Source organism: Zootoca vivipara, chromosome 14 (genome assembly GCF_965207765.1).
Source record: "Zootoca vivipara chromosome 14, rZooViv2.hap1.1, whole genome shotgun sequence".
Taxonomy (NCBI): Eukaryota; Metazoa; Chordata; class Lepidosauria; order Squamata; family Lacertidae; genus Zootoca; species Zootoca vivipara.
The window spans coordinates 42,039,921-42,055,729 of record NC_142597.1 but is presented as its reverse complement, the minus strand read 5'-3'; the positions used below and the strand labels follow the sequence as shown (position 1 = coordinate 42,055,729).

The 15,809-nt window shown below is 45.8% G+C and overlaps 1 protein-coding gene across 9 annotated transcripts in view; it reads left to right on the top strand.

The window, feature by feature from the left end:
• The window catches only part of LOC118097011 (uncharacterized), an 80,842-nt gene that overhangs the window by 14,843 nt on the left and 50,190 nt on the right, over positions 1-15,809 (top strand). For 6 of the 9 annotated variants that reach the window (XM_088657515.1, XM_088657514.1, XM_088657518.1 and 3 more), the window contains exons 3-10: positions 453-599; positions 2,272-2,386; positions 6,843-6,955; positions 9,200-9,374; positions 11,828-12,056; positions 13,110-13,233; positions 14,174-14,342; positions 15,344-15,522. In XM_088657515.1, the coding sequence (XP_088513641.1) occupies positions 453-599; positions 2,272-2,386; positions 6,843-6,955; positions 9,200-9,374; positions 11,828-12,056; positions 13,110-13,233; positions 14,174-14,342; positions 15,344-15,522 (1,251 nt within the window). Of the gene's footprint in view, positions 1-452; positions 600-2,271; positions 2,387-5,635; positions 5,713-6,842; positions 6,956-9,199; positions 9,375-11,827; positions 12,057-13,109; positions 13,234-14,173; positions 14,343-15,343; positions 15,523-15,809 lie in introns of those variants that run through there. The other 3 variants (XM_088657519.1, XM_088657517.1, XM_060283050.2) reach the window with 2 other exon arrangements.

Sequence of the window (15,809 nt, the reverse complement as noted above, 5' to 3'; positions counted from 1 at the left end):
TCTATCTAATTCTAGTTTTGCGCTAGACTCTGCTCATGCAGGAAGCGGCCAAAACAAAAAATCTGTTATCATACGAAATATATTTAATATATTTTTTATTCTAATAGCATCTTGCGGACCCGTCTGGCATAGCTCGCGGACCCCTGGGGGTCCCCGGACCATCTGTTGGGAACCACTGGCACGGACTATCCTTAGCTTCAGGGTTTGTTAATTAGTGACATTTTTTCCTCTTGCCTTTCCTTTCAAGGAATTTATGCTCATAACAGGCTGTTCAATCAGCCTTACCACTGAATGAGGGAGAGAGCTGGCCCTTGTTTGACACTTGAACCACTAAACCACATTGGAGCTCAATATAGGCAAATGGAAATAATAAATTGGATTGCAAGTAATTCCTAATAACTATTGTGTGTGTGGTGTCAGTGCATATGCAAAATATCTGATGATTCTTCTAGGTTTTAGAGAGAGTGGAAACTGCCTTCGTCGATGAAATAAAGGACAAGATAAGAGACCCAAAGCAAAGAAAAATGGTTTTCAATCTCCTTGGCCAGAGCTTTGTTAAAAGATATTTCAGTGACTGCCCTGTTCAACCTGATTCACTCGTAAGTGTGTTATAAAAACTAAAGGGTAATAAGGTCACATTAAAACAATGACTTGTTGGTAAAGATTCCAGTCATGGCTAGTGTGCTGGGGCAGAACTGCAGAGCTGCCCTCCTGATATCAGTGTTATAATAATAATAATAATAATAATAATAATAATAATAATAATAATAATTTATTATTTATACCCCGCCCATCTGGCCGTGTTCCCCCAGCCACTCTGGGCGGCTTCCAACAAAATATTAAAATACAGAAATGCAAGGCAGTGACAAGGCCAGGACTGTGCAGTCACACCAGCAAAGCCACTGTGGGCATCTGCACAGCCACAACTTCACTGCTGTTTTACCAAACCCAACCCCGTCCAGGTGAACTATAGTGGCACCAGGGTCAGAAGGGCAGCTCTGCATCTCTGCCCCACCACACCGAGAGCCAAAATGAGAGCCTCCAGGGTTCCAGAGTTTAGCCAGGGTTCGTTTTCCTTGGAATGAAAGTCCCTGGAATCTCTGGTGTCGTTAGGATATTTGGTTATATTTACACATATAAGTAAACTGAAGATGGAAGGGCTCACAGCATTTACATTCCAACGTAGTTTGCTCCCCCATTAGGTTTTTAGAGGAGGGTTCCCCAACACATCTGTACTTGGTCAACTCCATAGACATGTAAATAGGGTGCTTAACAACAGGCCCAGCTACGGCCATTGAGTTCTGACGGTAAGATCTGTTCTACAGTGGAACTGTCTTCCTTGGGAGGTTGTTGACTCTCCCTTCTTGTATAGGTTTTTAAGCAGAGGTTGGATGGCCATCCTCATGGATGCTTTGGTTTCAATTCCTGCATTGCAGCAGGTTGAACTAGATTACCCTTTCCAACTCTACAATTCTATGGTTCTAGATTCTAGGTTTGGCTACTTCTGCAATCCATTCTACTACAAATTCCCATCTTACAAATACAAAACCACACGGTTGGAGGGTCCCCACAAACATCCAAGCCAGCCCATCAATCTGATAACATTACATCTGGCCACACCCATCACTGACATGTGACCCTTGGAATTTTGTCCAGGAAGGAATGCAGTCCTTGGGCTGAAAAAGTTCCCCAACCCTGGTTTAATGGAACACATGAAACTGCTTTGCACCAGGACAGCTTCCTTCTGTCAGCTTCCTTCTAAGTCTAAAATCTGAAATGGAGATCTTCCCCATCACATGCCAATTTCTCCTTTTAACCAGAAGTGCTGGGGACTGAATTTCTGCATGTATAGCAGGATCTACACCACAGCTGTTTCCCCTCCCCAAATCTATTTAACTAGAAATAACTGAATTTTTACTACTGAGAAAACTTGGATGTTTACTGCATCTATACTGAAAAACCTCAGTTTTGGATCTTTTCTGGGAAGCCCCTCTTGATAATTAGGCTAATAATTTGGTTCCACTCTATAGAGTGGAGCATAGCTCAGTGACAGAGCATTTGCTTTGCATGCAGGGTGTCCTGGCTTCAATCCCTGACAACTCCAAGTAGGGATGGGGAGATCCTTCTCTGAACCCCTGGAAAGCTGCTGCCAAATGCTGACAGTTCTGAGCTAGATGGATCCAGTGGCTTGACTTGGTTTTAAGGCAGTTTCCTTTGTTCCTGTGAGTTACAACAGAAAGCTAATTGTTAAAAACAACTTTCTCCACTTAGTCCCCCACAGCCATAAGTGAGATCAACAACACAAAGCTGGAAGAAGCTACAAGAGTCTGGCTACAGAATCAGTGTTTGAAAGCGGCAGAAAGTATTCACTGTCATTTTCATTCAGGTGAGTTAAGATGTTCTTTCAGAGCCTGCACACAAACTAAGGCAATAGAAATAATCAACAAGAGAATAGATAAAACGCAGTCTTTTCCAAGCCCACTTAAGGTTCGCCTTTCAAAATATAAAGCAAAACCATGTTATCTATTGTTTGGTTCTAGGCAGAAATCTACCTTTACTTTCTTGGCTTGAAATCCATTATTTCTTTTCTACGGGCTCTGACCTTCCATGAAGCTCATGACCTTATTAGAAATGTTAAAAAGTGACCTGTGGTCCCATCTAGCTCAGTATTGTCTACATTGACTGACAGCAGCTATCCAAGGATTCAGGACAAGAGTTTCTCCCAGCCCTACCTGGAGTGGAGATGCTGAGGATTGAACCTGGGGCCTTCTGTGTGCAAGACTGATGCTCTACCACTGAGCTACACCCCGCCCCATGAAAGAGCGTAGGAACCTAGGGAGCTATCTCACACAGAGCCAGACCATTGATTCACATGGCTCTCCTGGGTTCCAGACAGGGAGTCCTTTACCTTGCCCATTGTAGTTGATAAGACATGGCACTTGTGAGAAACAACTAAACCGTTATCTTGTTTGTTTCCTAAATCCTGTGTTTACTGTCAAAGGACAATTTGGTTTTATTTGCAGAACCCCTACAGGAGGTGATAATTTAAGTGGCTGGTGCTGTGGGTTAAACCACAGAGCCTAGGGCTCCCTGTGACGGGGTGAGCTCCCGTTGCTCATTCCCAGCTCCTGCCAACCTAGCAGTTCAAAAGCACACCAAAGTGCAAGTAGATAAATAGGTACCGCTACAGTGGGAAGGTAAACGGCGTTTCTGTGCGCTGCTCTGGTTCGCCAGAAGCGGCTTTGTTATGCTGGCCACATGACCTGGAAGCTGTACACTGGCTCCCTCTGCCAATAACACGAGATGAGCGCCGCAACCCCAGAGTCGGTCACGACTGGACCTAATGATCAGGGGTCCCTTTACCTTTAAAGCATTGTATTATTGTGCTCCTCTTTACATCAAGGCAGGGGTAAAATAGTTAACTGTGGGGGTACATATCAACTAATGCCATGATCTTCAGAAATAAACCATAGAAAATGTCCAGATTGGCAAACACTTCCACAGTGGGGCTTCATCCATATTCAACGTTACTTTACTAGTAGAGTCCATGGCCTTGATTCTCCCACCCCTATACACAGCACACCAGGGCTGCATGCCTCCTAGCCAGAGAATTGTCAGTCATCCTGATCAGCTGTTTGGTGGGAGAGAAGTGAAGAGGGAATTAAATCTAGCCCATTGCTCCCCTTCTGAAACAGCTGATTAGCATGATTGCCTATTATGTGGCGCGGGCTTTTCATGCAGTTCCTAATCCAGCTAGGTGTTTGTGAGTGGAATCTTGATTTAGAGTGCCACCAGGATCAAAACTAGGGGGGGGGGGCAAGCCATGGCCGTTCAGGGGTGGGGCCAAGGCACGGGAGGGGAGGGGCCACAAAGTGGGAACGTGGACGGGACTATGGAGCCCAGGTGAAACTGACTCCGGGAAGAAGTTTCATCCTGGGCGCCGCCCCAGGGGAGAGCGCGCATGTGTGGCCAGGGGCATTGCAATAGGGGGCCAGGGGGCCCTGGGCTCCACTTTGTGGGGGGCAGCACGGCACCCCCTTGCCACCTCCACCGACGGCTGCCCCGCCTGAGTAGGAGGAGGAGGAGGGAGAGAGGGAGGGCTGGCTGGCTGAGCAGCCGAGAAGCTGCACGCTTGAGTTACCTCCGCTTCCCACAGACCCGGCGGGGGCGCGAGCTGAGGTCCACCCTCCTTTCCCTCCGTCCCTCCCCGGGGGCAAGGCCTGGCTCTGAGGCTTAGAGCGCCTCCGCCTTCTCCACCTCCTGCCGCGAAGCCCCCTCCCCTTTTCCGCGGCTCCTGCTGCTGCTGCAGCCCAAGCAGAAGCGGTGGCGACGTCTGCTGCACGCTCCAAGGGCGCGCCGACCCGGGAGCTGCTGAGGCGCTGTGCCACCGTGGGCTATTGTTGCAGCCGCCAGGAACAGCCCATGTGCAGCCCTCGGAGTCGGGGCCAGTGGGGTTGGGCACGCCGATCGGGCCGCGGCCAGCAGGAGCAGTAAGTGGCGGCGGCAGCACCACCTGGGCTGGGCTGGTTAGGGACACGGCTCCCGCGGTGCCCTCACACTGGAGCTCGAGGAGGGGAGGGAGAAACGGAGAGGAGGAGGAAGCTGCTTCCCTGTCTCCATTGCTCCTCCTTTCCCTTCGCGCGGGTCCCTTCCTCCCAGCGGCATCACTAGCCTTTATGCGCGCGCGGGGTGCCTTCTGATTTGCCGCCCCGGGCAGCCAGAAGGCTAGCAACACCGCTGTGCCTTGCTGTGCCGCTTCAGGCTCTTCTTGCGGGATCCCGACGCGCCTCCAGCTCAACTGCAGCCACCGTGAAGCAGGACGATTAAAAAAAATTTTTTGCTTCTGGGAGGGCAGCTGTCCCCCCTGCCCCATGCTGAGTACGCCTATGAGTGCCATCCTATCCATGTCTATTCCAAAGTTAGTCCCCCCCCCAATTGAGCTCAATGTGGCTTACTCCCAAATAAGTAGGTGTGTAGGACTGCATTGAACTCGGCATGGTTAGGATTGTGCTGTGAGCGTCTGTGTGCCTCCTGCCTGGATTATGGCAGCTGGCCACGTGTGTGTGTGTGTGTGTACATATTATTTCCCACTCTATACCTCGGGCTCAGGGTGAGTTATAAATGCACCTTACTCAGAGAGCCATCAAGCCAATATCCTTTATAAGGAGTGATTTTGAACCCAGTCTGTTATGATTGCTGTCTTCCCGCAAATTCTTTTCCCTCGTGGTGATGTTATTGTGTGGTGTAATTTTTTAAAATGAGTCAATGAAAGGGGGCGGGGGGGCAGGAAATGGACAGGGAAACCTATTTGACTTGCAATATCCTTGCTGCGTGAGCTTTGAAGTAATTACAATTTGTACTGGGAGAAGTCCCGCTGCTTCCAAATTGACTTTGCATTGTGGGAAACCTGAAAAATATTGCGCCGTCTAATTCTGCCAGAGAGCCAAAAAAGAATAAAAAATTAGATGATTGCACAGCCCGTCGTCTTTTTTATTATTATTTTTTCAGCGTATCGCCTCAGATTAGTTTGCATGTGAAAAAGACATCTGTTTCCTTTCATGTTAATAATATCGCTGTTTTCAAAGGAGGTGGGGGGGGGAGATGCTTTTAAAAAAGTCGAAAGATCAGTTCTGTATTCTTGACACACTGAAAACTTCCCGTTTGCTTTACTGAGAGTTCCAAAAGGAGGCTTGGAAGGATTTAAAAGGCAGGGTGAGTCAATACCAGTATTGTAAATGTCTTTTTTCCCCCTCCTTGAGCAATTGGAAGCTATGGGGCCAGTGTCTTTTGAAAAAGAAAGAACAGGAGGCTTGTGACGTATGTTTCGTTCTGTCTCTTGATTTACGGCAAGACTGGGAAACCCTTTTCAATCCAAGGTGAAAACTACGGGGGCCCAGTGGGAACATTCCATCAGTGGGTGGAGCCCCAAAGTGGGCTGGGCCAGACCCCAAAGTAAGTGTGGCCCAACAAGCCGTTGGGCTCCATGCTTTCCATTCCACTAGCCAACCATATCTGAGGGAGAGAGTATAACATAGTCAGGATGCTGGAATGAAGAATACCCTCTCCTGAGTAGCTGCAATCACACACCCTTAACACACAAACACAATGACACAGAACACATAACATCCCCTTAACACGGCCCCATGTATGCAATCATTTGCAAATGTCATGAATTGCAACGTATTGAGGAATGGAGAACAAGTGGACGTGCAGGTGGTGCAAGCGAAATCGGCATCAAGCCAGCTAAAAAGCAAGCCATTTGCTCTTGGAGCAGGCTCCTTGATGGCTTCTCATTTCTCAGCCACCTGCAGAAACCAGGCAGTTCTGCTTTTTTCGCTTGCCTGCCTTCAGATCAGCCAACCTGTTCCTGTCAAATTGTGCCCAAGCAGCTGAGGTGTGTTACTATCCCAGAATTCCGCAGCTAGTAGCCACCAGCCATTAAAGGCAAGTGCTTCCACTTCTTTCTAGAGCAGGGGGTGGGGAAATTTGTGGTTGTCTAGGTCACGCATCCCCAAACTTTGGCCCTCCAGATGTTTTGTACTACAATTCCCACCTTCCCCGACCTCTGGTCCTGTTAGCTAGGGATCATGGGAGTTGTAGGCCAAAATATCTGGAGGGCCGCAGTTTGGGGATGCCTGGTCTAGATGTTTGGGTGCTCCAGTTCCCATCAGCCCCCGGCAGCATGGCCCAATGGTCAGGGATGATGAGAGTTGGAATCTGGAGAATCGCAGGTTGCCCCACTTGTGTTCTACAACAAGCAGGAAAGCTGGATGGAAGATGGCTATCACAGTCACATCCCCTGGTTCATAAATGAGCAGAGATTTTAACTTTCCACGGAGCAGGTGCTGAGGCAGCCAGTCTGGCTCCTGAGATGGTTCATTTTCTTGACGACGTCTACAATGTTGTAATAGCAGAGATGGAGTTGCTGTTGGCCACCTGTGGAGCCCACCATAAGGTAATAAATGCATTTTCCCTGTTCTGCTGATGATACTGCTTTTAAAACGTATTAAGCATTTCTAAAATCCCAGAGTTATTACAAGTGGGGTATGTGTGAAAGGAGGGGCTTGTATCTCACGAGAGAATTACAATGTTCCCTACCACCCAGGGCTGTTTATCAGTGAGCACTGGGCCACCCTGGGTCAGTGCCCGGGGGGGGGGTTGCCCCCCTATTGCCCATCTGGACATCGCTACAGGTCTTCATATACAAAATTGGCCAGGCACAGGAATAGTTTTTTCCCTTGTGCCATTAAATTAAATTTGTAGATGTGTAGCTGAAAGGGAGGTCAATTATGGGTGGGTTCCTTTGCTTATTTGTATTGTGAGTAGAACAGTGTGTGTATGTTTACCTTGCAATGTAGCCGAAACAAATTCCAAGTATGTTGGGAAATGTACTTGGCCAATAATAAACTACTCTTCTTCTTCTTCTTCTTCTTCTTCTTCTTCTTCTTCTTCTTCTTCTTCTTCTTCTTCTTCTTCTTCTTCTTCGTCTCCAATTGCTGCATCCTTCCACTTCTGTGGAAGAAAGTAAGCCCCAATGGAACCTAAATAGAGATAGATATATCTGACTGATTCCTCTGCTCTCAGCTTCTGATTTCTCCAAGCTTCTGTTTTTTATTATTAATATTATTATTATTATTATTATTATTATTAAGACCTTTCAAAAAATCATTAGTATTGTAACGCAAATTTCTCCTGTATGAAATGTTGCCCAACACACACATTTTTCTTTTTTATTCATTACTTTCACTAATATATGCATTTTTATTCTTTCTTCTCATGCAGCCTTTTTTTTTGTTACACATTGGTTGGAGAATTGAATCACAAAATTTGGGGAAATGTGAATTTTGAAAGATAGTTCTCTTTTGGTCCTCATATTGTTTTGGAGAGTGAGGATTATTTTTGATTGATTGAATTTACATCCTGCCCTTCCTCTCCAAGGAGGAACAGATATAAAGAAATAAAAAACAATAAGCAGAAACATTCCAAAGCAGGTTAAGACATTCCAAAAACAATTACAACTGAAAGTGTTATTCCATCCAGTGATCTTGAGGTTGCTGGGAACAATATTCTCCAGCCACCAAATGCCTGGATAGACAGGAATGCTTTCCAACTACTCCTGAAAGTTAATAGAGATGGAGACAGGTGTGCCTCATTAAGGAAGGCATTCCACAACCAATGAACCACCACTGAAAAGGCCCTGTCATGGGTCAGCACCAACCGGGCAGCCTCTGATGGCAGCAGCACCAACTAGGCCTCACCCACTGTCCAAAACGTTTGGTATTGGGGAAGTCACTCTTTTGGGTACTTGGGTCCCAAGCCATTTAGGGCTTTATATATATAGTGGTACCTCGACTTATGAATTTAATGCGTTCCAAACGCACATTCATAAGTCGAAAAAATTCGTAAGGTCGAAACCCATAGGAATGCATTGGGAGAAAAAATTCGTAAGTTGAAGCAACACTATCCAAAAATTCGTAAGTCAAAAAAATCCTATCTAAACCACATCCAAGATGGCGGACGGAGCTCCGTTCGCAAGTCAAAACATTTGTAAGTCGAGTCATTCGTAAGTCGAGGTACCACTGTATACTCACTGGAGGCCAGGCCAGTGCTTTCAGGACCGGTGTCACATGGTGCCATTGGATTGCCCCATTTATCCCAAGGTAGGTTCTCATTAAAATCCTAACTGAGCTTATTCCCCCCCCCCCAAAAAAAACCCTAGCTCCCTTTACCTAGCTTTAAGTGTGTTTAATGATCCTATGAAAACAAAGAAATAATAGTAACCTTGGTCTGTTTATAAGCATTCTTTCCATAATGGTGTAGTTCATTTTTATCCCAGTTTTCTAATAAAAGAATAAAGTGGCTTACGATAAAAATAAATGACGATGAGCTATAAAGCAATAGATCATTAAAAGAAAAAGTAAAACATTAATACACAGTGCGGATGAAAGAGGTTGGCTTGACTCATCACAATGATAGGGTGTGTCATCAGTGATCCTTGGGGGGGGGGAATCTATTTTTTGGAAAATTTCCATTTTTTTTCTGTAGAAAATGTTCTGTTTTATAAGTTATTTAATAACAATGAATACTAGGCATGTTTGACAGTGTTTTAAAAGTGTGCTTTAACTGTTTGGCATGGCTGCAGCCTTAGTTAGTAGCCTCAACAAACTAGAATGATTTACAGCAAATTCTCTATTCATAGGCCCATCTCGAAGGAAGTGCACAAGGAGGTGAAGCTTTATGCAAACTGCCCCAGTCATCAAGGGACTCGGGAGAAACTTCCACGGTACTGCAGAGGCCTAAATCCATTGAGAGTAAAGACATTTGTCTAGTCTTACCCGAAAGACCAGCTTCTCACGTCAATGGAAACAGAGAAGGTACCGGCTTTGCATTCGAAATTCTGAAAGTGAGAGTTAAATCCGTGTGTGAAAAATTTGTTCAGCCCAACATGCTTCATTAAAAATCTCTGGAAGCTGCCTTGTATCAAGTCATATCAACATCAGTCCATCTAGCTGACAAGCAATAACGCTCCAATATTTCCATCTCCTCCCGGGAGATGCCAGGGATTGAATTTGGGACATTTCACATAATATAAAGAATGGTCACATCCATACATTTAAAGCACACTGCTCCCCCCCTCCAATATTTAATCCTGGGAACTATGGTTTCTTAAGGGTAACTGGGAATTGTAGTTTATGCCTCACACAGCTACATTTCCCAGGATTCTCTGGGGGAAGCCATGAGCCTTAAATCCAATTCAGACGTATGGTGTAGATGGGACCATAATGTGAAAACACAGGCCAGATCAGGTGAGATGATGGAGATCTGCGATTTGATCTCCTTTTTTAAAAAAAAACAGGGTGGGGAACAGCCACCATCAATGACTTGGACTATATAGCAGGGGGAAAGATTTGGTTTGGGACCACAGCATTGGGGAGTTAGCCCTTTCTCCACTGGTGCTATTTTTCTGATGAAAATTCCCCCTCCAGCTCCGTGGTCCCCATCCAAATCGGGGGCAGGGGGAGGTCACTAGCGCTTTCCCCACAAAATGTAGAGGAATGGGAGATTCGGGCATTATGGGTCCCTATCATTTTTAGCAGTTTGGTCGTTGTACACATGCTACATGTGTTAACTTCAAAACCGTTAGGTGTACACACCTAAAAACTCTGAATGAGCGAATCATCTCCAAATGGGATGTCATTGATTAATTCACACTACATCTGTTGTGTGCACGCGTTTGTTTGTCTTCCCTTCCACTGAAAGAAAGAAACCAGATCTGCTTTGAAAGGTTTGTTTTCTCCCCCTTTGCAGAAACATAAGGAACATAAAAAGCTCTTCACTTCAAAGGCACCCACAAGTGTTTGCTTTCATAGCACTAAGAGCTAATAGAGGTTTTCCCCCTCCTCCCTTCAGCTGATACAGAGTGTCTTCATCTTTTATCCATTCAGACTAAAAGCAATTTGGTACACTGGTGCACCCACCCAAGTGCGCTGTAAGCGAGGTTTAACTTACTGTGGCGTTTGTGTCACTTTCCAAAACAATGCCACTTTGCCAGCTTGTTTTCAGCATAGTCCCATGAGCCTTTTTAGCTCCGCAGCTCTGGAGTATTTTAAATATTTTGAATCGGAAGCCGGGTAGTTCAGTTGTGAAGTATGCACAGGTTGTATTAAAAACTGGGGGGAAGCGGATGAGCTGGGTGGCTGGGTTGGTGGGAGAACAGGTAACAAATAAGCACCTAAGGAAACAGAAAGCTCTCCATTGGAAAAATAATATCAACATCCTAATGGAATGCCTGCAATTCAGAGAGCCACTTCTGATGTGCTAGCAGCCAGTGGGCATTTTGACTTTCTTCTTCCTCTCTTGACGCTCCTTCTCTCCAACATGCTCCAAACCACTTTTGATACTTCGTGTTCCGTGCAGTTTCAGAAGTGGTTTGCTGTGTGGTATCATGCGGCTGCTCTGGCTCGGTTATTTGGATCCTGGCTGACACACACATATATGGGTATACAGCTATCAGAGCAAACATGAGAACATAAGCAGAGCCTGGCTGATGGATCAGGCCAAGGGTACTCTCCCTACTGGTTCTCAGAAACACACAGCCCCCAACAGTGGAGGCGGGACATAGAGTCACGTGGAACATTAAAGAACAGAGTCATGTGACACTTTAAAGGCGGACGCATTTTTTGAATCCTGGACTCGCGACAAAATTTAGTCCATCATTTGTATGTGGGATCGTGGTGGATCCAAATAAATAAGGCTCATGGGTCCTTAATGGCATGCATTGATTTCCAGACATGTTTAAACTGTAGGTCCCAAATCAATGCCTGCTGTTCAGTTTATCTCTTTGGTTTTGTATTTATTATTTATTTATAGCATTTGTAGCTTACATACCAGCCAAACAAGACAGTCCCTACAGTCAATAGAGAGATAGATAGACGAGGGAGAAGCGGCAGGGAGAGGGAAGTAGAAAACCAGAACCAAAACTCGGGCACCAGTTTGTAAACCGTTTGTTCCTATAATGACCAGCTGGCCCAAATCAGGGGCAGGAGGTGTCTGACAGAGCTAGGCTTTTAGCAGACCTGATGGAATGCGTCCTATGGCTTCCCATCTCTTCCACAGAGGCAGCCTGATGGAATAGCTGCCCCTGGGTGACAGCTGAAGGGAGATGAGGCCTGGTGGGGCTGGCCTACCACAGTAGAGCCGGTCTCTGCCTCCCTGCTCCCCGACTTGCTGGAGTGGCTGCTCCCAAATGATGAGCTGGGGTGGAAGGTAATAATAACTTCCCTTTCCTTGATTGCTTTTTTTAAAAAAATACGTCTATTCTTTTCAGACTTGCAGTTGCATATCAGACCTGAACTACACCCCCCTGTTCTTAGCTGCCCAGAGAGCGATTTATTAGGCGATTTGCTCTGTGCCATAATATCTCGAGGTTCCGAGAACATGTCAGCGGCGTGTGAAAGTCTTAGTGGTAAACTGCTTCCAAGGACACTCCGGCAGTACATTTGGATTGATAAACTCCTGAGAGCCAGCTCTGAAAGCCCGCAAATCAAAGAACTCATGTAAGTATCTCCGGGAGTGCAGCTGAAGAGGGGGAAGACAAGTTCCTGAGTTCCTGACCACTCCCTTCCCTATGTTGATGAAGCAGGGGCCGTAATTCAGCAGTGGAGCATGTGCTTAGCGTGTAGAAGGCCCCGGACCCAATCCTCACCAAAGGAGCCTGAGTATTAGGCTAGGAAAGACATCTGTGTCCCAGAATGGCTCCTGGCTGCAAACCCTCTCAGCAGGAGCTGTGAGGAGAGCCGTCCATGGCGGTGACCAAACCTGTGAGACAAGACTTGTCACAGTAGTAGAGACGGCCATTGCTGGTGCTGCTGCTGTGACGGCATAGATGTGTTCTGGTCTGATCATGTGAGATCCCATGGGGAGAAAGCAGGAAGGCTGGTTGAATTCTGCAAGACCATGGACAGCTCTGAGTTGACCAGCTTGCTCCAACAAAGACAGGCCTTTTGTGCCTCTACCTCCCCAGACTACCTCCTCCAGGCTCCACCCTTGAGAGAGTGTCAGAGTCTTAAAGAGCCCACCCTCTAGCCTGAAGGTGGGCACCCCTTCATTCCACAGCCTTCCCCCTGGTGCTCCTGGTGATGTGCAGGGGGAGGTGCCTAGTTCTTTATGTTCCGGGGAAGGTGTCCATGAGGGCCCAGACTCTGGCCCTATAAGTCCTGGTGGTCAAGGAGGTTCCTCTGGGAGTTGGAAGAATCATAGAGTTGGAAGGGACCTCGAGGGTCATTTAGTCCAATCCCCTGCAATGCAGGAATCTCAACTAAAGTTTCCATGACAGATGGCCACCCAACCTCTTCAACTTAAAAGCCTCCAAGGAAGAAGCGTCTACAACCTCCTGGGGGAGTCCATTCCACTGTCAAAGAGGTCTTACTGTCGGAAAGTTCTTCCTGTTGGTAGGGGCTGGTTTAATAATCTGTCTTGAAGATTTGGTCATTGCTTCTGCTTTCTGACACGTTGAACTCTGCTTCTGGCTCCTCTCAATTTGTAAAAAAATTAGTCCTGAGACCTACGGTATTTTAAAAAAACACCCAAAACTATAAAATCCATCCTAGGGCTGCTGAGAGAGACGCCAGAGAGGACTTTGGGCGAACTGTAGCATGGCGGATGGCGGAACTGAATCTCCGAAGTGCCACTCGATCACCTCTTTCAGGTCTTATTGAAAATGCAGTTGTAGAGGTGAGTTGAAGGACCCCGACAGTTACAGGCATGGGCGTGGGGTATGCTCAGGCACACCCTGATATTTCAAAAAACGTGTGATTGTGGTGAGGAGGAAGAGGGTATGGAGCAGCAACCCAGTTCTCCCAACTTCCATGACTCAATGGGAAGTGTGGGGGGGGGGAGAGGAAGCAGACAGAGAGAGATGCAGGCAGAATAAAAAGACTGGAATGGGCCTGCAGTTTCTGCCCTCGTCTGTCTCTGGAAGTGGAAGTGTTTTCAGCAGTGGCCCGACCTGGTGCTACTATTCGTATATAGAGTTCATAACAGTTTACCTGCAAGATCACCGTACCCCGTATGTGCCCATTTAACCATAGTCCTTTTGATGCCTGCTTAAGGCATTTTTTGTTTAGGCAAAACCTATCCAGACATGTAGAATGTTGGTATGTTGTTTTTAATCTGGTTGTTGTTTCCTGTTTATTTTAAATATTTTTGGGAATGTTTCAAATAGCTGTTTTAAACAGCTTTTATTGTTCTTTTTGCTTTGATTTTTTTTTTTAATCCGTGAGTTGCATATAAATTTTGTAATGTAAATAAACAGCTTGACATGCTGGGGATAACTAATTGATTTAAAAACACTGAAAAACCACTTTAAAAAATATGGAAGTTGTGTGCAACCTGCTGTGGAGTTGCTGCCATTATTATTAATACAGTATATTTACTCAAGGTGGCTTACATATAAAGTGACAACTTCTAAAATCATAGTTATGGCCCCTTAGTTCCTGCTATGGGGTTATTTAGAAGGACTGTGTTACAATACCAAACACACTTTTAGCTGTTAAAACTGAGAAGTTTTGTCCTATATTAACTTGAGTATTTTTATTCCCATGCTGTTCTCACTGCTATACGCCAAAAATACAGCATTTCTCCCCCTGCCACCCCACCTAATTTCTTCCAACAGAAATACAGAAGCGTTCCCTGCATGCGTCCCTTTGCTACAAATGAGCAGTTGATTTTGGAGACCAGCAAAAGCTTAAACGTCTTGTATGTTTTCAATGGCACCTATGACCCCTACCTCATCTACTGGCTTTTCCCTCTCCAAATGGCATTTCAGCAAACATCACCAAGAGGTACATAATTTACTGCCCAAAATGACTGCAGGGTTTCTGTTCTTCCTCCGTGTGCAGGTGTTATGCCTACATCTGTCGGTAGGTTTCGGGTGATTTGAAGCGTTACATTATTAATTAAATTTATATCCCACTCTTCCTCCCAAGGAAGTCCAGGGTGGCAAACAACAAGAGATAAAATGATAAACAAAAAAATCTTAAATACAATTGTGATGCAGATGCAGACTTGGAAAGGCCCCAAAAAGGCCTGTTGAAAGAGGAAGGTCTTCAGAAGGCGCCAAAAGGACAACAGGGATGTTGCCTGTCTGATACTCAAGGGGAGGGAGTCAAGTGGATCAGGGAGGATCCCAAAAGTTCTGCAATGGCAACAACGACAACATGAATGTCCTCTAAAATTATACTTCTGAAATGAAGAAAGCCATGGTGTTGGAATCTGGGAGGTTGAGTATTTCTGGGGTAGGTTTTTGTATGGAAGGATTATGATCTCAGTTCAGTTTTGGTACTCAAAACTAATTCCTGGGCTTGGAAGTATTTAATTCTAATTGAGTACTTTTAGCACCTAGGTTAGGCTGACAAAGAATGACTAGGTAATACAAGAATTACAGAAACCTGCTAGAGCAGGAATTGGGGAATATTTTTCCTGTTGGCAGGTGGGGAGGGGGTTAGAGTTGGTGGTAGTCAGGACACAAGCCAAAAGTGGGAGCGCCTTTCCTTTTCTCTCTCTTTGTACCACCCCTTTTTCATACTTTTTGACATCCATTTTCTGTCTGTCTGTCTCTCTCTCTCTCTCTCTCTCTGTGTGTGTGTGCCAACCCCCCTTTCACATTCTCTTTTCCGACACTACTTTTTTCTCTCTCTATCTCTTTCTGCCACCCCTTTTCTCTGTCTGCCACAGCCTCTTCGCTCCCACCCAACTTGGTGATTGAAATCAGCTACCATGTAGAGGGGGGAAAGTTTCTTATAATATATAAAGGTTAACATGATCGCTTTGATTTTAATTGTAGCAGAACACCCCTATGAATTAGCCATGTACCTGCATTCTCTACATCGGAACCTATTCCCAACTTGGGGGAAACTCTTTGTAACAGCAGAGTCAGTGATGAGCCTTCTGGAGAGAGAAGATGCTGAATTCTTCGCTCACCTTCACCGCGCTTTCAAAAAGAATGTCACAGTTGACCCTAAAGTACCTATTTATTTATTTATTTAAAATATTTATATGCTGCCCTTCATCAAAAGATTCCAGAACTGTGTGCAAAAGCATGAATAAAATTAGAAACAAATTAGTTTTGAAGTAAGGGATGCGGGCGGCGCTGTGGTCTAAACCACAGAGTCTAGGGTTTGCCGATGGGAAGGGCGGCTGTTCAAATCCCTGCGACGGGGTGAGCTCCTGTTGGTCGGTCCCAGCTCCTGCCCACCTAGCAGTTTGAAAGCACGTCAAAGTGCAAGTAGATAAATAGGTGCCGCTCCGGC